This window comes from Rhinoraja longicauda, chromosome 4, assembly GCF_053455715.1.
Source record: "Rhinoraja longicauda isolate Sanriku21f chromosome 4, sRhiLon1.1, whole genome shotgun sequence".
NCBI classification, from domain to species: domain Eukaryota; kingdom Metazoa; phylum Chordata; class Chondrichthyes; order Rajiformes; family Arhynchobatidae; genus Rhinoraja; species Rhinoraja longicauda.
The window spans coordinates 45,467,842-45,489,303 of NC_135956.1; the positions used below are offsets into that span (position 1 = coordinate 45,467,842).

Sequence of the window (21,462 nt, forward strand, 5' to 3'; positions counted from 1 at the left end):
GGACGTGGTAGTGGCTGGGATGAAGGGCGTACAGCACAGTTTCATCAGGCTAACACGGGTCAGTAGGGGTTAAATTCGTTTAGTTTAGTTTAGAGATACAGAGTGGAAACAGGCCCTTCGGCCCACCGAGTCCACGCTGACCAGCGGTCCCCACACGCTAACATTATCCTACAAATACTAAGGACAATTTACATTTATAGCAAGCCAATTAACCTACAAACCTATACGTCTTTGGAGTGTGGGAGGAAACTGAAGATCTCGGAGAAAACCCGCACAGTCACGGGGAGAACGTACAAACTCCGCACAGACAGCACCCATAGTTGGGATTGAACCCTAAGTCTCTGGCGCTGCAAATACTGTAAGGCAGCAACTCTACTGCTGCGCCACCATGCCATCCACTGTAGTGTTATGGTCAAGAAATCTCATAGCACATTATAGGCAGTTACAGGAGACATACATAAGACTTGTGTTTCTTTACCTAACCATGGAGATTAGCTTCATTGCTGTGTTAATCCTAAGGTTAGCACTGTACAGCCAATTACATCACAAGTGCGGGTCAGGTTGAAATGGAAAAAAAAAGACACAAAGTGCTGCAGTATCTCAGCAGACCAAGCAGCATTACTGGAGAACAAGGACAGGTGACGTTTCTGGTTGGGACTCTTGTTCAGACCATGCTCCAATCTGAAGAAGGGTACCAGCCTGAAACGTTGCCGATCCATGTTCTCCGGAGATGCTACCTGAATCGCTGAGAGGTACTCCAGTACTCTGTCTTTTTTGGGAAACCCAACATCTGCAGCTCCTTGTGACGAGGTTGAAATGGATCCGTGCCCATCCCTCTCTGTGCCCTCTCACTGTTACCATACCAAATGACCAATGATCAATTATTTGTCTTGTGAAATTTCAGATGGAAAGAAGGAAGAGGTGATTGTTAATGGAGGGACATCTCGTCACTGCTTTTATGATCTCATTCCAAACACCAAGTACAGGATCAGTGTGTACGCCCAGCTGCAGGAGATGGAAGGTTTGGCCGTGAGCATACTCGAAGCAACTGGTCAGTAGTCACTTACCCTCACCTTCACTCTCCACTCTTGATCCCTTTCCTTTCAGTTCACTCTCCCTCATCCTTCATGCTTCCAGAGGCATTCATGCTTTCAGCCCAGATTGTCAATGATGAAAGTTTCTTTATGGAATATCATGTGATATGTATCCACCATGGCTTCCTTCAAAATGGCGTTGCAGGTAGATAGGGTGGTCATAGAGGCTTTTGGCATATTTGCCTTCATTAGTCAGAGTATTGAGTATAGAAGTTGGGAGGTCTTGCTGCAGTTATATACAACGTGGTGGGACCACATTTTGAGTATTGTGTTCAGTTTTGGTCACCATGTTATAGAAAAGATGTTGTTGAGCTGGAAAGGGTGCAAAGAAGATTACAAGGATATTGCCAGGACTTGAGGGCCTGAGGTGAAGGGAGAGGTTGAGCAGGCTAGGACTTTATTCCTTGGAGTGCAGGAGGATGAGGAGTGATCTTATAGAGCTGTACATAATCATGAGGGGAATAGATATGGTAAACACACAGTCTTTTGCGCAGAGTAGGGAAATCAAGAACCAGAGGACATCGGTTTAGGGTGAGGGGGAAAAGATTTACTAGCAACCTGAGCGGTAACTTTTTTACACAAAGGGTGGTGGGTATATGGAATGAGTTACCGGAAGAGGTAGTTGAGGTAGGTACTATCGCAAGGTTTAAGAAACTCGCTCATTGTCGGCTCTGGGCTCCCCGGCTCCGTGATCCATCAATATCGTGACCAAAAAATCACCACCCTTTACAGTCTGCTCCCCCTCCCACCCCACTTCTCTGTAACATCAAACAACTAAATTCTGGAATTCCTTCTCTCAATATCTCCGCCTCTCTTTTTTTCCTTAATGTACGAAAATCCAGCTCTTTGACCAAATCCTTGGGTCAACTCTCCATATGGACTCATGAAGTAAAGAAACAGGCTATGCTGCCCACAAAGTCTAAGCTGACCATCAAACAACCATTGCCTACTGGATCTTTCGGTTGCTAACCATGTTAACTCCCTTTCCTGATTTTGGATGATCAGCCATGATCATATTGAATGGCGGTGCTGGCTTGAAGGGTCGAATGGCCGACTCCTGCACCTATTTTCTATGTTTCCCATTCCTATACTGACCTTTCTGGCCTGGGTCTCCTGCATTGCTAGAGTGAGGCCACATGCAAGCTGGAGCAACAGCACCTCATATTTCACTTTAGTAGTTTACAATCTAATGGTATGAACGTTGATTTCTTCAATTTTAGGAAACCGCTCACCAACCACCCCCAAACACTCAATTTCTCCCCCACACCCCCCCTTCCCCCGCCCACTTCCTCTGTGCCCCACCTGGACTCCTACATATTTCCCCCCTCCACCCAACTCCCCCCCCAGCTACTTTCCTCCCTTTGATTTTACAATCCACAACTCTTCAAATCTGTCTCACACCTTATTTTCTTATCTCTGGCCTTTGTTCCAGCCATCTGCCCATCAAAAACCACCCTTGCCAATGCGACCAATTACCTGCCACACTTTGTCCTGCCTCTCTTTTCTAGCTTTCTTCTCCCCCTCTACAATCAATCTGAAGAAGAGTCTCGACCTGAGGCGTCACCTATCCATGTTTTCCAGGGATGCTGCCTGACCTGTTGAGTTACACCAGCAACATTGTTTCCTTCTGCTTATGAAGCATCCTCAGCTCCCACTCACCTATGCACTCAAGGCAATTTATAGAGGACAATTAACCTACTAACCTCTGGAAACCCATGCGGTCACATGAGAACGTTCAAACGTCATACAAATAGCGCAGGACGTCAAGATCGAACCTGGGTCATCGGAGCCATAAAGCAGCGGCTGTACCATCTGCCCCTTTGCTCCACCCAGTAATTTACGAGGCTTTGTGTGGAAGTAATTCACACAAATGAAGTACTTCAGGATGATTCTCTTTGTTAAAGATGCTTCAAAAATGCAAGGTGGTGTTGGAGGAGGACATTAAACCCGACGGATTCTCCCTCATTGTATCAAGTCTCTCATGCACCGATAATTGTGTGGCTTTCCAACGAGTGTGGGATGCTGTTTTACTGTCTGTATCTATTTCTTTTGCTTTAGTTCCAGTTCCGACTGAGCCACCAACTCCTCCTCCAACAACCGTCCCACCACCCACCATCCCACCGGCTCGAGAGGGTAAGAGAAATTATAGTTGAAAAAGGGAAATAAGATTACCTATGAGACTTTATACAAAAAAAGAGTCATGACAAATACTCCCGTGGCAATTTTAACTTTTTCCTATTCTGCTGTGTTTCCTGCCTTTTACTGAAAGGGTTTCCCAATCCTCTGCTTTATACAAGTTGGTTATTGTCCATGCTGTATACTGACCATGACTTACAATGGGACTAACCGATTATCCTGTTAAAGGAGTTTTCAACCAATTAAGATGTTGACAGAGTTGCTGGGGGGAGAAACTGAGGAAAAAACAATATTTTACCAGAAGATGTTTTACCAGAAGAACTCCAGTGAGGTTGCTTAGGGCTGGTGTTGGGTATCTTCTTCAATGACAGTAAAAATTTAGAACTCTCTCCCCAAACAGTTATGAGATTGGGAATCAATTGACATCCTCAAAGCTCTGAATGAATATTGATTTCTCTAATTTCAAGTAACTCTTGCATTCCGTCTCTCTCTAACTCTCCAACACCCTAGTCGTCCTGCTAGTTTCACTGTTCATATCCCGTTACTTCACCTTTTCCAAAGCCAACAATGGACGATATCGTTCCTGGGTCATTGGTGCTGGTTCTGATTTGTCTGTACCTTTTCATACCTTTAGTTTCCCTTGCCCTGACGCTCAGTCTGAAGAAGGGTTTCGACCCAAAACGTCACCTATTCCTTTTCTCCAGAGATGCTGAATTACTCCAGCATGTTGTGTCTATTTTCGGTGTAAACCAGCATCTGCAGTTCCTTCCTACACATTGCTAGATTTTTCTTTGGCCTGGATATTAAGGTTTAGGGTGGGAACAGTGACGTTTAGATACACATCGCCGTTGGACTAATCAAATGAGATCAGCTTGGTGTAACTATGCTCCGAGCATTTCTTCAGGTGGTTTAGATGTTGCACTATAACAGCTGCCTTTTATTTTGGACGACTTCTAATTGTTCTTCTCTCTGCAGTTTGCAAAGATGCCAAAGCTAATCTGGTCTTCCTAGTGGATGGGTCATGGAGTATTGGGGATGAGAACTTTGTCAAGATCATTGGTTTCCTGTACAACACCATTGGAGCTCTGTATAAGATTGGGCCGGATGGGACTCAGGTAAGCACTGGCTGGCGGAGGTGGGACTGAACTTGGCCAGAAGGAACTGGAGGTGGTGCCTCAGTGAGTGATTGTTTGATTGCTGAGTGGAACAAGGTCTCTGTGCGTCCTGCCTTCACCACAGTGGTACCAGGCTTTGAATCATTGAGTGCATTGGCTCAGGAGCTAGCCATCCCACTTTGTCTGTGCCTGTTCTTTGAATTAGTCTTATTCCACTGCTCTTCCCCATTGCCCAGCAAATGGCTGCTTTGCCAGGTGTTCATCCAATTCTCTTTCAAAGGCTCTGCTGAAACTGCTTCCACCACCTTTCCAGCCAAAGGGTTCCAAATCACACCTCTTAAAATGCAAATTATCCTAATTTCCTGCCTTTTTTTTTGCCAATCAGCTAAAATATGTGTCCTCTGGTTTGTGATCCGGCAACATCAAACCCCTCATGATTTCAAACTCTTACCAATTCTCGCCTTAACCTTCTCTGCTCTAAGGAGAAAGCTCCAGATTCACCACAAAACAGGAGTCACGCATTCTCCACCCTATCTCGTGAAAGGACACTAGTCCTTGACTACACATTCTCCACCCTATCTCGTGAAAGGACACTACTCCTTTCTTGCAGTTTGTCCATCTCTGTCGCATCTGCGCTCAAGACAAACCTTTTCACTCGAGGACATGTTGGATGTCCTCATTCTTCAGCAAAGGTGTTTTCCCTGCTACCCCCCACAGTTGTGAACCGTCACCCATGTCTCATCTGTTTCCTGTAGTTTTGCTCTCACCTCCCATCACGGGTCACATCTTCCCCTTTCCACCCCTCACTGTTCACTTCAGAAAACTACTGCTGAGTCTGAAGAAGAGTTCCGACCCGAAACATCACCAATTCCTTTTCTTCAGAAATGCTGCCTGACCCGCTGAGTTACTCCAGCATTTTGTGATTATCTGCAGAGACATTTCTCCCTCTGTGATTCTCTGGTTCACTCATATATCGGAGAGCAATTGCCTGAAACCAAATAACCGATAATGCAATATTGTCCCTGTACTCAGGTTTTATGACATTAGAGCCAATGCTCAACTTAAATGTGCATTTTCAAATAATCCTCAGTCAAACCACAGCTAACCACATCCATGGAGTAGTGTCCCAGAAACAAAGCTCTTGTTACAAAGCCTCGCTACTGTCTCCGCTTCCCTACAGAGTGTTCCACATGTCCTATTCTCATTAGGAATCTTGGCTTCTGTTCCGCTCATTTACTCCTGCATGAGGTTTTATGGAACTGTTCCTGTGGCTTGTGTTTTATCCCCAAATTGAAGTTCCCAACTGAAACTACAGTCTGTGTTCTGTTCTAGCCTTAAAATCCGTGATGTGGCACAGCTTAGCATGGAGGCACTCCAGGTAGTTGCTGCGTTATAGTTTGCCTGGGTTTAAATCATGACCTCCCGTGCTCACTGTGTGGAGTTTGCACGTTCACCGTGGGACCGCGGGGGTGTCCTCCGACATCCTAAAGGCGTGCAGATTGGTGGATTAATTGGCTGCTGTAATTACCCCAAATGTGTTTAGGATAAAGATGTGGGGAGAATAAATTACAGGAATAATTAATGGCGGATTGGGACTGCTCTGTGAGCTAACAAAGACTGAATGGGCCAAATGACTTGGTTCTGTGCTGCAAGACAGTCAGCCTTTATCATTGCTCCTGTTGACCAGTTGCCCAGCCCATATTCCTGTGAATCTCGGGACATTATGAGGATTGATTCGATGAGGGTTTTCCTTTTTTGAGAGACTTTTTGAAAAACTTCTTCCCTCAGTCCCCTAACCCCACAAAATCCCTCAACTAACAAGAATATTCAAGTCAGTGTGAAGTGGAATGTAAACATTTGTGCTTCACTGATGTGGAATCTAACATTTGAAATTCAACAGGTTGCAATCATTCAGTTCAGCGATGATCCCAGAACAGAATTTCAACTCAACTCATACCATGACAAGGAGATTCTCCTCAACGCTGTCCAACGCATTAAGTACAAGGGTGGAAATACAAAAACAGGTACAACCAGCTGGGGATAGGAATTCAACGTTGCATAAAAACTTGTGTTTAAATGATGCTGTGCAGGTGAAAAAGGCAAAGTTTTGTATGTAGGTCACAAAATCCGGTATTTGTTTTACGACCACACATATTTAATCATGTGTACCTTCAGGAGCATTGCCAGAACCAGAATCTGGACAGTGCAGCAGTTGGAACTTTTAAAGCAATGTTTTTTGACTGGAACCACCATTACAGAGTGACTGAACTTCTCATCTGACTGCATTCTCAACTCCATTCTCCTGTCCAACCCCAGTTAGCTTTCACCCACATGCTTATTAAGAGTCTATCTACCACTGCCTTAAAAATATGTAAAGATGCCCTTTCCACCACCCTTTGAGGAAGATAGTTCCAAAGGCTGAGGGCGGCACAATAGTGCAGCTGTAGAGCTGCTGCCTCACAGCACCAGAGACCTGGGTTTGATCCTAATTATGGGTGCTGTCTGTGCGAAGTCAGTACGTTCACCCGTGACCGCTTGGGTTTTCTTCAGGTGCTCCAGTTTCCTCCCACTTTTCAAAGATGTGCAGGTTTATAAGTTAATTGGCTTCAGTAAATAGCCCCTTGTGCGTGGGATGGGAGACTGGGATAACATTGAAATAATGTACAGGGATCAATGGTTTTGTGGACTCGGTGGGCCGAAGGGCCTGATTTCACGCTGTATCTGTCGAATCTGAATTCTGAACTAAACTCTAAACTCAGGACCCTTTCAGGAAAAACATTAAACTCATCCGTCTTGAATAGGCAACAGCTTATTCTTAAACAGTGACCCCTCATTCTAGATTCTCCCACAAGAGGAACTATCCTGTCTATGTCCACTCCGTCATTATGGTAGATCTGTTCTGCATTTCCTCCAGCATCAGTACATCCTTCCTAAGGTATGGTACCCAGGACTCTAGCAGTGGTCCAGAGGTGGTGTAACCAGGGCATTACATTGAAGCAGGATATGTAGCCACCCCTCTGCACTCCAGCCCTCCAGACACAAAGGGAAGCAGTCCATTATTAAATAAAAGCATGAAAACATATCATTAATATTTCTAAATAACTTTTTTTTCTTTGCAGGAGGAATAATATTTTTTTGTTATTGTGATTTTTAATTGCTGAGTTCTTAATCTGGGTCACAGGGGGAACTTGACAATTAACTTCACATTTGACTGAAAGCAAAACAGTGCAGCGGGTACAGAATTGCTGACTAACTGGTTCTGGGTGAGACTGTTCAGAGGTGAAAGAGTTAAACACTCCCATGAAGATTAAAAGAGATAAGGTAGCAGTAAAAGGAGGGATGGTTCTGTTCATGTGGGGAGAGATGTGTGCCCACACTGTACAGAACTGTCAGTCAAGTATTATCAAGAATGCTGTGTCCCAGGTGCCTAGCCTCCTGTTTCAATAAAACACTGTCATCATCAAGCAAGACGTAGCAATCATAGTTTAAGCTTTACCTCCTTCTCATTAAACAGCCAGGAGAGAAAATATGAACATTAAAATATCCAGAGCTTGCTAAAACACGCAAGCATAGTTTTAAATGACGTGAAGTTAAAGTGAACCCATACTTTGCGTATAATCGCAATGATGTAATCTTGTTTAGCAAACTCATTGTCAGTGGAAGAGATGATGTTAGTTTCCTTGCCTCTTCTCCAATAAAGAGTTAAATAATATAGTTTAAACTATAGATTTAAATAGAATTCTACTGGGTGTTAATGTTTATGTAACCAAGAGAAGTCTGGAGTCTATGGCTCTAAGAGAGGTAATGGTGTTGATATGCATCAATGGAGAGCATTAAAAGAAGGGTCTCGACCCGAAACGTCACCTATTCCTTTTCTCTAGAGATGCTGTCTGACCTGCTGAGTTACTGCAGCTTTTTGTGTCTATCATTAAATGATTCATAAGGGATTCAACAGTCTTCTTGTTCCTATGTTCCATGTTTTGTCCAAATATCTCACTGAGTAGATAAGAAAAGGTGTAAAACTGCTGTAATAAAATCAACGGTCCCTCCTCCCTCTCTCCCCTTCCTCTCCCACTCCCCTTCCCCATTTAATGATAGACACAAAAAGCTGCAGTAACTCAGCAGGTCAGACAGCATCTCTAGAGAAAAGGAATAGGTGACGTTTCGGGTCGAGACCCTTCTTTTAATGCTCTCCATTGATGCTCTCCCCTTCCCCATAACAATCCTCCTTTCCAGCACTCAACTTCACCATTGTAACTCCCACATAGCAGGCAATGAAAACATTGTGAAATAAATGTTTTATCCTAACCAATTTGCTGCCCTATATCTGCAAAGAGAATAATATTGTTCTAGTGGGCAGATGTTGATGGCTTAAATGTGAAGCATTTCTCACATGTGATTCCAACCGAGTCAATAAATAACATTGACCTCTGGTCTGTGACATTTCCACCCTTGGGGGAAAAAAAACCTAACTATGCTCATGCTAGAAATAAATCCACAAACCTTTCAAAACCAGAATTCTAAACTTAAATTCTGAAAATGTGCATTGCACTAGTCAGCCCAGCCTAAAGTGTTGGGGAATGGTCTTTAGGCTGGGCTGACTAGTGCAATGCACATTTTCAGAATTTAAGTTTAGAATTCTGGTTTTGAAAGGTTTGTGGATTTATTTCTAGCATGAGCATAGATAGTTAGGTTTTTTTTTTACCCAAGGGTGGAAATGTCACAGACCAGAGGTCAATGTTATCCCAGTTTAAAGGAGATGTGCGGGACAAGTTTTTACACAAAGAATAGTGGATGCCTGTATGCGCTGCCATGGGGAGGTGGTAGAAACAGATATAAAAGCAATGTTTAAGAGGTATTTAAACAAATACATGAACAGGCAAGGGATGGAGGGGTACAGACCATGTACAGGCAGATGGAATTAGTTAGATTGGTATTTTGTTCGGTGCGGACATGGTATGTTGTTCTGTTCTGTGTTCTCTTGAACTAATTAACTTTTATTTGTTTTAATATTCAGGTAAAGCCATAAAACATGCCAAGGATTCCGTGTTCACAGTCAAAGCAGGGTTACAGAGAGGCATTCCCAATGTCCTGGTAGTCATTACAGATGGTCGATCTCAAGATGATGTTATCAAGACTTCCCAAGAAATGCAGTTGGAAGGTAATGGAGAGAGAATTATCTGGAAACTGCAACTGGATGTACTGTAATTTAGAATTCACTGGAATTTAGAACGATGAGAGAGGATCATATAGAAACATATAAAATTCTTAAAAGATTAGACAGGGTGTATGCAGGAAAAATGTTCCCGATGTTGGGGGAGTCCAGAACCAGGGGTCACAGTTTAAGAATAAGGGGTAGGTCATTTAGGACTGAGATGAGGAAAAACGTTTTCACCCAGAGAATTGTGAATCTGTGGAATTCTACGCCACAGAAGGCAGTGGAGGCCAATTCACTGGTTTACAAGAGAGAGTTAGATTTAGCTCTTGGCGTTACCGGAATCAAGGGATATGGGGAAAAAGCAAGAACGGGGTACTGATTTTAGATGATCAGCCATGATCATATTGAATGGAGGTGCTGGCTCGAAGGGCTAAATGGCCTACTCCTGCAGCTATTTTCTATGTTCTGAGATGCTTATCTCCGTAGTCTTGTGATATCAAAGCGTGCTCACTCGAGTATCGTAGGCTTAGCCCAGCGATAGATTTGCTCACTTCCTGCACTTTTGGGAGAATGAGAAGTGGCTTCATGAAGGAATAAATAACTCAGCAAAGGATTGACAAGGTGAGAGGCGGCAGAACCTCGAACCAGGGTCTGAGGAAAAGGGGCAGCTGAAATGGGGACTTTCCTCACACAGGCGGTTGTCTATCCCTGGAACACTTTGGGGACGTGTAGTTATTGAGTATCGCCATGTTGGGATTGATAGGTTTTTCAATACTGGTCGAGGGATCGGATCAGGTGAGAAAGTAAAGGAGACAGAGGGAGATCCAGATAGAGGTATGCAAAATTATAAGGAGTTCAGATAGGGTAGATTGTAAGAAACCTTTCTTTATAATAGAGATGCCTAAGTCCAGAGGGCATAGGCTAAAGAGTAAGAAGGTTAGAACAGATCTGAGGAAAAGTGTTTCTAGCCAGAGGTTGGTTACAATTGGGAATGCACAGCCTGAGAAGGTGGTGGTGGCAGATACCTTCACAGCAGTGAAGAAGTATCTAGATGCGCACTCGAATCGTCAAGGTATAAAAGGCTAAAGACCAAGTTCTAGTAAATGGGATTATTATAGATGGGTATTTGATGGTTAGCATGAGCATGGTTGGATAAAGGGCCTGTTTCTATGTTGTATGACTCTGCAGTGCAGCTACATTGTGTTGCAGCCTCACAGCTCCAGCGACACAGATTTAATCCTGACCTTGGGTGCTGTCTGTGTGGAGTTTGCTTGTTCTCCCTGTGATCATGTGGGTTTCCCCTGGATGCTCTAGTTATCTCCCACATCACTGAGATGTGATGTGTAGGAAAATAACTGCAGGTGCTGGTTCAAATTGAAGGTAGACACAAAAGGGAGAGCCAGACAACTGGATAGAGAATTGGCTTTATGGAAGGAAATAGAGGGTGATGGTGGAAGGTTATCTTTCAGACTCGATGCCTATCTGGTGTACCTGAGGGATCAGTGCTGGTCACATTGGTGTTTGGATGGGAATGTAGGAGGCATGATTAGTAAGTTTGCAGATTACACTAAAGTGGGTGGTATGGTATAAAGCTAAGGTGGCTATCAGAAATTACAGCAGGTTCTTGATTAGTTAGGCCAAGGAATGTTTAATGGAGTTTAATGCAGATAAGCAGAGGTGTTGCATTTTGGGAAGTCGAATCAGAGAAGGACCTTCACAGTGAATGGCAGAGCCCAGGGGAGTGCTGTGGAGCAGAAGGATCAAGAAGAGCTGGGTACATTGTTCCTTGAAAGTGGCATCATAGATAGATAGGGTGGTCAAGAAGGCGTTTGGTACATCAGAAACTATCAGTCATGGTACTGAATACAGAAGTTGGAATGTTATGTTACAGTTGTACAACACGGTGAGGCTGCATTTGGAGTATGGTGTTCAGTTTTGGTCACCCCGATATAGGAAGGATGTTATTAAGCCGGAAAAAGTGCAGAGAAGATTTACGAGGATATTGCTAGGACTTGAGGGCCTGAGCTATAGGGAGAGGCTGAGCAAGGCTAGAACTTTATTCCTGGAGTGCAGGAGGATGAAGGATGATCTTATAGAGGTGTATAAGATCATGAGGGGAATAGATAGGGTAAATACACAAGAGGATTTTACCCAGAGTAGGAGAATGAAGAACCAGAGAACATGGGTTTAAGGTGAGAGGGGAATGTTTTAATAAGAACCTGAGGGGCACCGTTTTCCCACAGAGGATGATGGGTATATGGAACAGGGTTTGACTGTTTTGAGGCAATTAATACAGTCACTCTAAAAGGAAATAAATTTACTAGGCAGAAGAAATAGAAAGTGATGTGGGAGATGACGATGGGAGGAGGCAACGTGGGACAGAATCACCAACATTGTTGTGACTAGTGGTGTACCTCAGGGATCGGTGCTGGTCCCATTGGTGGAAGGACATTATTGCTCTTGAGGGAGGTTCACCAGGTTAATTCCCGGGATGGCGAGACTGATATATATTGAAAGAATAGGTCGACTGGGCTTGTATTCACTGGAATTTAGAAGGATGAGAGGAGATCTCATAGAAAAATATAAAATTCTTAATGGATTGGATATGCTAGATGCAGGAAAAATGTACCCCATGTTGGGGGAGTCCAGAACCAGGGGGCACAGTTTAAGAATAAGGAGTAGGCCATTTAGGAGTGAGATGAGGAAAACCTTTTTCACCCAGAGAGTTGTGAATCTGTGGAATTCTCTGCCACAGAAGGCAGTGGAGGCCAATTCACTGGACATTTTCAAGAGGGAGTTAGATTTAGCTCTTAGGGCGAAAGTAATCATGGGAAAAAAGCAGGAACGGGGTACTGATTTTAGATGATCAGCCATGATTATATTGAATGGTGGTGTTGGCTCGAAGGGCCGAACGGCTACTCCTGCACTTATTTTTCTATGTTTCTAACATGGAGCATTTGGGCAAAATGGCCTGTCACTGAGCTGTAAAAACTTACATAAAGATTGTAAGATGCCCAACTACCTTTTATATTAGAATTAAAGTGAAAGTGTGCAAAGCTATGGTCCAAATTCTACCTTGACTTGCACATTCTACTAGTATTAATGGTGTTTTGATACCGACTAGATCATAGTGTGAGTTAACCAACTTTGGAGTCCAATACATCCAAAAATATATGGGCTAAACATGCTCTTCCCTTCTGCTGCAGGATTCACGATCTTTGCGGTTGGTGTTGCTGATGCTGATTACGCAGAGCTTATGAACATTGCCAACAAGCCCAGCAACAGACATGCTTTCTTCGTGGATGATTTTGATGCCTTCAAGAAGATTGAGGACGAGCTTGTTACCTTTGTCTGTGAGACAGCCTCTGCAAGTGAGTTCCCATGACTTGATGTCTCAACAGCAACAATCTTTATTTCCACAGCTCCTTTAGGCTTTAGTTTAGTTTATTGTCACCTGTACCGAGGTCCAGTGAAAAGCTTTTGTTGAGTACCAGCCAGTCAGCGGAAAGGCAGGCAATAGATGATTACAAACAAGCCATCGGCAGTGTACAGATACATGATAAAGGGAATGACATGAATAATAAGGCCCGCCGCGGACCTTTCACCGTCCGGCACGGCCTGAAATAGGCCGCGGGATTTTCTCCGCCCGGCGGGGGCTTCAATGTAGGGAGCCCCGACCGCCCCGATGTGGCAACTTCAACAGCCTGACCGCGGGAGAAAACGGCAGGGAAGAGAAAAATACATTCTGGCCTTCCATCACAGTGAGGAGGGGACTGGAGGAGACTCACTGTGATGGATGTTTCTTTTGTTTGGTGTTAGTTTATGATTGTATGTGTCATTGCATTTTTATTGATTATTCTTATTGGTCTTATTGTTGAACTGCGGGTAATTTTTCATTTCACTGCACATTTATGTGTATGTGACAAATAAATGACTATTGACTATTGACTACTATTGACTAGTGCAAGATAAAGTCCAGTTAAGTCAGATTAACGATAGTCCGAGGGTCTCCAATGACATGGTAGCTCAGGTTTGCTCTCTAGTTTTTGGTAGGATGTTTCAGTTGCTTGCTAACAGCTGGGTAGAAACTGTCCCTGGATCTGGAGGTGTGCCTGTTGATACTTCTTCACCTCTTGCCTGATGGGAGCGTGGAGAAGAAGGGATGCAACTCGTCCTTGATTATGCTGCTGTCCTTGCCAAGGCAGCGTGAGATGTAAATGGACTCAACGGAGTGGAGTTTGGCCTGTGTGATAGTCTGGGCTGGATCCACAATTCTCTACGATTTCTTGCAGTCTCGGATGGAGTTGTTCCCAAACCATGCGGTGATGCATTCTGATATAATGCTTTCTTTGGTTAATCTTTAGAAATTGGTGAGATTGTTGGGGACATGCAGAACTTCCTAAGCCTTTTAGGAAGTAGAGGCATGAGTATGCTTTCTTGGCCATTGTTTCAACACGGGTGGTCCAGGAGAAGTTGTTGGTGATATTTACTCCTAGGAATTTGAAGCTTTCAACCATCTCTACTTCGGCACCACGATGTAAACCGGGATATGTGTACCGCTTTGCTTTCTGAAGCCGATCACTATCTTCTTTGTCTTGCTACTTCTTGGCCCAACATCACCAGGTACTTCACAGTACTGCCAAAACAACTAAGTTTGAAATTGAGCTACAAAATGAGCTTTGGGGGAGAGAATTTACACAGAGAGAGAATTTATACAGAGAGGGAAGGAGGGAGGTGGAGAGAGAGGGAGTTGGAGAGGGAAGGAGGTGGAGAGGGAAGGAGGTAGAGAGGGAGGGAAAGAGATAGGGAGGGGGCAATGGAGGGGGCGAGGGAAGAAGAGGGAGAGAGAGAAGGAGAGAGGGGGGAGAGAGAGAGGGGGAGGCAGAGGGAGAGGAAGAGAGGGAGATTGAGGGAATTAATTTGGTCGGTAAATCCTAGAACTCGGGGCTAGAGAACTGAAGCAAAGCTAACAATGGGAAAGTGCTGGGAAATCAAGGTCAATCACATCTGGAGATGACAAAGACCTCATTGAAGTTTGGTAGACTTATTGAAAGTTTAATTAGTTGTTAAGTAACTAGTTTACTGTGGGAAACATAATTTTGGCCAAAAACATGTTTTTGGATGACAATAAAGGCTATTCTATTCTATTCTAATTTGGCATCTAGGTCGCACAGACATCATGGGCCAAATGGCCTGTTCCTGTACTGTACAGCTCTATGTTCTGTGGCTCTAAAATCCATCACCAATGATTTTGAGGTTATATCTAAAGCTTTCATCTAGAGTTCTGTTCCTATGTCACAAATCCCACTTTGACCAGTATGGTGGATAACATTCACTCTTTCTGTGCCTGACATCTACTGTGCTGATCAAAGTGCTCCATAGTCAGCTGGAACTGGGGTCAGGTCTGGAACTTGAGCCTGGGCTGTCACCCTGTGTAATTACTGCTTCCATTCCTGGCCTTTCTTAATATCATTGATAATGGTGAGTTCTGCTGACAGGCAATTCGGCAGTGAGCAGAGTTTAACTCTTAAGGTCCCAAGTGCTGAAGTAGCTCAGCGAGTCAGGCAGCATCTCTGGAGAACATGGATAGGTGACATGTTGGGATGGGACCCTTCTTCAGACTCCATGTTCTTCAGCGATGCTGCCTGACCCACTAAGGTTCTCCAGCACTTTGTGCGCTTTTGTGTAAACTGGCATCTGCAGTTCCTTGTTTCTAGTGTTTAACCCTTATCACTTCACTTGTATGGTGGAGTCTCATAGTCCACCTCCCAGCTTGGCTACTAGTGGAGAAGCTGCAGGGTATCATTCCACATGCTCTCTCTCCACCTTTCCACCCAGTCAGATGCTGGTTAAACCCCAGTCCAGTGGTCTCACTGCTTAACCCCCTCTCAGGTGGGAACTGGTTCTGTGCCGTGAACGATGCTCACACATAGCTGATGGTCCAACTTTCTCCCACCACTGGTGGTGTCATGTCCAGCTCCTTCCAGCCCGGCAGTCCACACTTCCCTTTACTGATACCAGACTAAATCAGCCCCTGATAAATCTTATCTCCTGATATGCAAAAAAAATAACATCGCAATTACTCGGTAAAGCAGGCAGTCTTTCCTCCAGGATTCCCTGTGAAAGATGCTTAACTCGATCCAGATGGTTATTTTATTGCTGTTCGTACTCTAATGATGTCCCCTGTTTTGGCAGAGCGCGCTGGGGAGAAGGTGCAAATTCACTCAAGGGTTTTCTTGCTACTTTAGGAGCTCAGCATGCTGGCAGTGGTCTGTACCTTCACTTGCCATCTCACAGGTGTCCTGCCAAAAAGGAAACAAACTTGGACGTGGATCCTGTCAGTGGGGATGATTGTCAGAATCCCTTTTCCCATGATAAGTGTATCAAAAACAAGAGGCTGCAGGTTTGCGGTGAAGGGGAGGAGTTTTAAAAGGGATCCAGGGGGTAAGTTCATTACACAGAGAGTGGCTGACGTTTGGAACACACTGCCAGAGGCGGTGGTAGAATCTGGTATCGTCACTATGTGTAAGAGGCCTTGAGATAGACACTTAAATAGGCAAAGCATAGAAGGCAAATAGGTCAGCATAGATGTGGTGGGCTGAAGACCCTGTTTCTGTGCTGAATGGCTCTATGAATCTTTCCTAGCTCCAAGATGTTCTAAAGTGCTTTGGATCCAATGCATGTCCATCGCAGTGGTCTCAGATGTGGGAAGTGTGGCACTTTAACTTGCACTAAATATTATTCGCTTTATCCCCTATCTGTACACGGGATGGCTTGATTTTAATCATGCATAGTCTTTCCACTGACTGAATAGCATGCAACAGAAAAGCTTTTCACGTTATCTCAGTACATGTGACAATAATAAACTCATCCCAATTCTTCCAATCTTCAGCAGATTAACCCCGAATATGTTCCAAAATATTTATATCCATTAGTCCCTCACTATCTGGTAGCTTTTACACACGTTCACGGCTGTGGTTGGGAAGCCGTTCCAGGAACATCCTTGATCCAGATTCTGTGATCTGGAATGTGTGAGCCAGAGGGTCTGATCGGGAATACATGGCCGAGTCAGTGATCAGGAATGTGTAATCATATCATATCATATATATACAGCCGGAAACAGGCCTTTTCGGCCCACCAAGTCCGTGCCGCCCAGCGATCCCCGCACATTAACACTATCCTACACCCACTAGGGAGTCTGTGATAGAAATGATCACTGAGAAAAGCGGCACAGTGGTGCAGCGGTAGAGTTGCTGCCTTACAGTGCTAGAGACCCGGGTTCGATCCTGACTGGGGCTGCTATCTGCAGGGAGTTTGTACGTTCTCCCCGTGACCACGTGGGTTTTCTCCGGGTGCTCCGGTTTCCTCCCACACTCCAAAGACGTACTGGTCTGTTGGTTAATTGGTTTTGGTAAAAATTGTCCCTAGTGTGTAGGATAGTGTTAGTGTACACTCTACTATGGTCAGCGCAGACTCAGTGGGCTGAAGGGCCTGTTTCCGCGCTGTAACGCTAAACTGAACTGAACTAAACTAAAAGGAATGTGGAATTCAGAGTCTATGGTCGGGAAGGTGAGCTGCTGGTGCCTGATGCTGATTTGGGAAGCCAGGAGCATTGCCACTACATGGGAATGGGGAATGTGACATGACTCCTGACACTGACGTGTGCAATTGTTTTACTTTCAGCTTGTCCATTGGCCCTCATTGGAGATAGCAGCATTGCAGGTAAAGGATGTCACCTGACACTTCACCTTTCACTGGACATCTTCAGCTGACAGTGTAACAGCCTACCGAGAGGGATTGTTAGAAATTACCCTTTGACTTGATGCTCCGCTGTTCTGAAATTTTAAATGACCACATCTTGCTATTTTGTTGTCTTCCTTTCATTTGGAAGCGATTGCATTGCCACTAAATTCCCAAGGCTATGTATTAAAGAAAGATTTTCTTGTAGTTAGAAAGCTGAGCAGAAATTATTTTCCTAAGCTGTGCACGTTAAATCAGTGCAAGGCGGGTCTCTGATAGTTCAGAGTGTTTGAGTCAGAAAGTCATGGATTCAACTCGTGGGCGGCACAGTTGTGCATTGGGTAGAACAGGCACAGCTGGTAAAGTTGCTGCTTCAGAACGCCAGAGAGCAAGGTTTGATCCTGACATCGGGTGCTGTCTGTGTGGAGTTTGCACATTCTCCCTGTGACCATGTGGGTTTCATTCGGATGCTTCAGTTTCATCCCTCATCCCAAAGACATGTGGGTTTGTTGGTTAATTGGTTTCCATCGATCTTGAGTAATTGTTATCAATGTGAAAGGTCCATTGGTATACGTTCGAGTCACACTAACCATAGCCGATGGAACTTGGTTGATGAGGGCTCAGTAACAGCAGGGCCAATTTGGTCCTAGCTGATCAGTGGTGGAGTCAGTGAAGATGTTGAAGAAAGAAAATTGGATAAAGGAAATATTTGCAAAGCTGTGGTAAAATAGAGTGCGTGGGATTAATTTAGAATTCTTTCAAAGAGGCAGCACCAAGATACCTGGCCGCAGGACCTAGTTTTATGTTGTGTGTTTCAGTAAAGTCTCATTCAATTAACCCCCTAGACTGCCCTTCCTTTTTATTGGTTCTCCAATTGAGACATGGAGCTCAGGCCTGCACGTACTCCTGTTTCTGGAGGAGGGGCCACAATGGAGAATGAAAAAGAACTGGGGGATTCTATTGATCACAGTGTCCTTATTAGAGAAGGGGTTGTGACCCTCAATCTAACTCCATCATCGAAGATCCCTAAGAGTTTCAGGCAAAATTGTGAGAGTCACAAGCACATTTTTAGTAAGAAAGTTCAGAAAGAAAGCAACATCATTGTAATATTCCCAACTTAATTATTCTAATGTTCAAAATATTTTCCCGATATATTATGTTGTGAAACACACAGTAAATTTTCCCTGCAGGGTTTAAAATGATGGAGATGTTTGGGCTTATTGAGAAGGAGTATGCTTCTGTCGAAGGAGTGTCACTGGAAACGGGCTCGTTCAACAGCTTTCCTTGTTTCAGACTTCACAAGAATGCCCTGGTTTCACAACCCACAAGGTAGGTGTCAAAATTGGATGGTTATGAAAATTTCTCAGTGTGAGCTGCACATAGATTGATCAAAAGACTAAAGATAAAGGAAAACTTCCTGGCCCATTGTGTTAGTGCTTTCTATCCTGTGAAGAGTGTTAATTGTAGCAACCGGAGCAGCCAATGTGCTGATGGTAAGGTTGCATATCTTTACAGAATGTGATGCGACAGGTAATTAGCAGCAGTCTGGGTCCTTCCCAGCTCAACTCCAAAGACGTGCAGGTATGTAGGTTAATTGACTGGGTAATATGTAAAAATTGTCCCTAGTGTGTGTAGGATAGTGTTAATGTGCGGGGATCGCTGGGCGGCGTGGACTCGGTGGGCCGAAGGGCCTGTTTCCGCGCTGTATCTCTAAATCTAAATCTAAAATACGCCAGAATTGCTTACATCTCGTACAAACGGACGAGTGTTTGGGAGGCCTGTGGGATGGATTTGCCAGCTGCTATGGGACCCGGGCGTTTTCTGCCGAGTGGGAACGAGGTTGCAGTCGTGTTTCCGACTTGCAATCTGTCTGGGTTCACAGGAGATAGACACAAAACGCTGGAGTAACTCAGCGGGTCAGGCAGCATTTCTGGAGAAAAGGAACAGGTGATGTTTTGGCTGGAGACCCTTCTTCAGACTGAGAAGTCGGGGAGAGGGAAACTAGAGGTATGAAAAGGTACAGAACAACTCAGCGCCAGCACCAATGACCAAGGAAAAGTGGAGCCCACCATGGTCCATTGTTAGCTGTGGAGGAGGTGATAACTAAGGGATATGAACAGTGAAACTAGCAGGATGACTAGGATGGAGGAGGGACAGAGAGAGAGGGAATGCAAGGGTTACTTGAAATTAGAGAAATCAATATTCATAGTGCTATTTCACAGGAACATGGGGAGGACTTGGCTTAACCTGGGAATGATGTCCTGACCACAGGTGCTGTCTGTATGGAGTTAGCACGTTCTCCCTGTGACTGCGTGGGCTTCCTCCGGGTGCTGGTGTTTCCTCCCACATCCCAAAGGCGTGAGGGTTTGTAGGTCAGGTGGCCTCTGTAAAGTACTCCTAGTGTGTAGGATGCGAAACTGGGATAACATAGAACTAGTGTACAGGTGATTGATGGTCAGCATGGACTCAGTGGGCCGAGGGGCCTGTTTCCATGCGGTATCTCTAAACTAAACTATAAAACATCTCAATCTGGTCATAAATGTTAACTACAGTCTTACTCTCCCAGGAATGTCCACCCGGAGGGGTTGCCATCGGATTACACCGTCAGCTTCCTCTTCCGCCTGCTGTCTGACACTCCGCAGGAACCCTTCGCCCTTTGGGAGGTCCTCAACAAGCAGAACGAGCCCCTGGTTGGGGTCATCTTGGACAGTAAGAGCCACAGTATCTCAATGCCGTATCGTGCAGGACAGGGTGTTCCCAGCCCCTGCCCACAGAGCTGTCACCCAAGGGTGAGCTGGGCATGGAGTGGGTGCCAGCCAAAGCTACGATCATGCTGTGGAAGCATAAACATTGCTCTCATATAGCACCTTTCTCGTACCATAACATTTCGCAGCCATGAAGTAACTTGGAGGCATAGTCCTTTGCAATGTAGGAAACCTATCAGACAATTTGTACCTCGCAAGATCTCACCATGAACGCAAGGGAATAACAGGAAAGTTTGTTACTGGTATTGTTGATTGAGGGACAAATTTATGCTAAATCAATGGTGAAACATTGTCCCTCCCACAAAAGAGTGAGACAAGTACTTTATTTAAAGTCCCATGCAAAGGACGGCACCTCTGACCGTGCAGCTTTCCCTCAATATTGCTCCGAGGAGCAGCCTCTGGATTGGGAGTTTAAAGGGCCTGTCCCAATTGGGTGATTTTAAGGCGACTGCCGGCGACTAGTCTGTCGCCGACAGTTCGCCGGGTGTCGCGGGCATGATCGTGAGGAGTCTTCAAAGAATCGTAGTGGATCTCGGCGCGTCGCTGAGAAATCAACCGGATTGAAATTTCTCGGCGACAGCTGGCTTGTCGCCAGGTATCGTTGCTTATTGCGGGCGCTGTCGCATGCTGTCCCCAGGTTTGGTCGGTTGTCGCAGATGCATTTAGAAGCAGGTAATATTAAATTAAGTAAAGTCATTTGAAGATACCATAAAATACTTGTGTTTAACCAATTTATTTACCATCAGGACATTTGACAGGTAGATTGGAGGCGGTAGTTTGACGGTCAGGTAAGCGTGGGAATTTCACGATGTTTATGGCCATCAGCCATTACTTTTAAAGTAGGCTCCCAACCCAGATATGCAACCCAGAAACCAGATCTGCAACTCCCGTACATTTTCATAGAATGCCCACCCTTGCCTGAAAATCCATTTAACCACATTTAAAATTAAATTTCTTAATACTGCTATCAGTAAACTGGAAGTCAATCCAGTTTATGCCTTGTTACCGTGAAGCTTGGTTTACAAGTAACCCGGGCAAGGTGTTATATTTCAAAACTCTCAAGTAATTACAGACTTGTCAGTGATTTCAGCGAAAAATAGGACGCCGGAGAAGAATTGATAAGCGTGGGAATTTTGCGATGTTTCCGAAGACGGTGTAATCTCTTAGCCAGGTGCTAGTTTCACAAAAAAGTAACTTGTATTGACCTGACTTGGCATTGTCGTGGTCATTGTCGTGGTCATTGTCGTGGTCATTGTCGTGGTCATTGTCGTGGTCATTGTCGTGGTCATTGTCGTAGAGTAAAAGAAAATTTTGGCTATCTGCTACGACTTTGACAGTCGCCTAAAAAAGCGCCTAAGTGGGGCAGGCTCTTTACTCACAATCTTACGACTGAGAGGAGGAATTGGTGTCCACTGAGTCACAGCTGTGAGTCTCAGCTGTGAGTCTCCCTTGGT

The 21,462-nt window shown here is 44.7% G+C and overlaps 1 protein-coding gene across 4 annotated transcripts in view; it reads left to right on the forward strand.

Moving 5' to 3' along the window:
* Nucleotides 1-21,462, forward strand: part of LOC144592731 (collagen alpha-1(XIV) chain-like) — a 109,178-nt gene that overhangs the window by 46,427 nt on the left and 41,289 nt on the right. For all 4 annotated transcript variants that reach the window (XM_078397656.1, XM_078397657.1, XM_078397658.1 and 1 more), the window contains exons 20-28: nt 905-1,051; nt 3,153-3,227; nt 4,206-4,345; nt 6,246-6,369; nt 9,363-9,506; nt 12,710-12,874; nt 17,187-17,225; nt 18,434-18,572; nt 19,810-19,952. In XM_078397656.1, the coding sequence (XP_078253782.1) occupies nt 905-1,051; nt 3,153-3,227; nt 4,206-4,345; nt 6,246-6,369; nt 9,363-9,506; nt 12,710-12,874; nt 17,187-17,225; nt 18,434-18,572; nt 19,810-19,952 (1,116 nt within the window). The remainder of the gene's footprint in view (nt 1-904; nt 1,052-3,152; nt 3,228-4,205; nt 4,346-6,245; nt 6,370-9,362; nt 9,507-12,709; nt 12,875-17,186; nt 17,226-18,433; nt 18,573-19,809; nt 19,953-21,462) is intronic.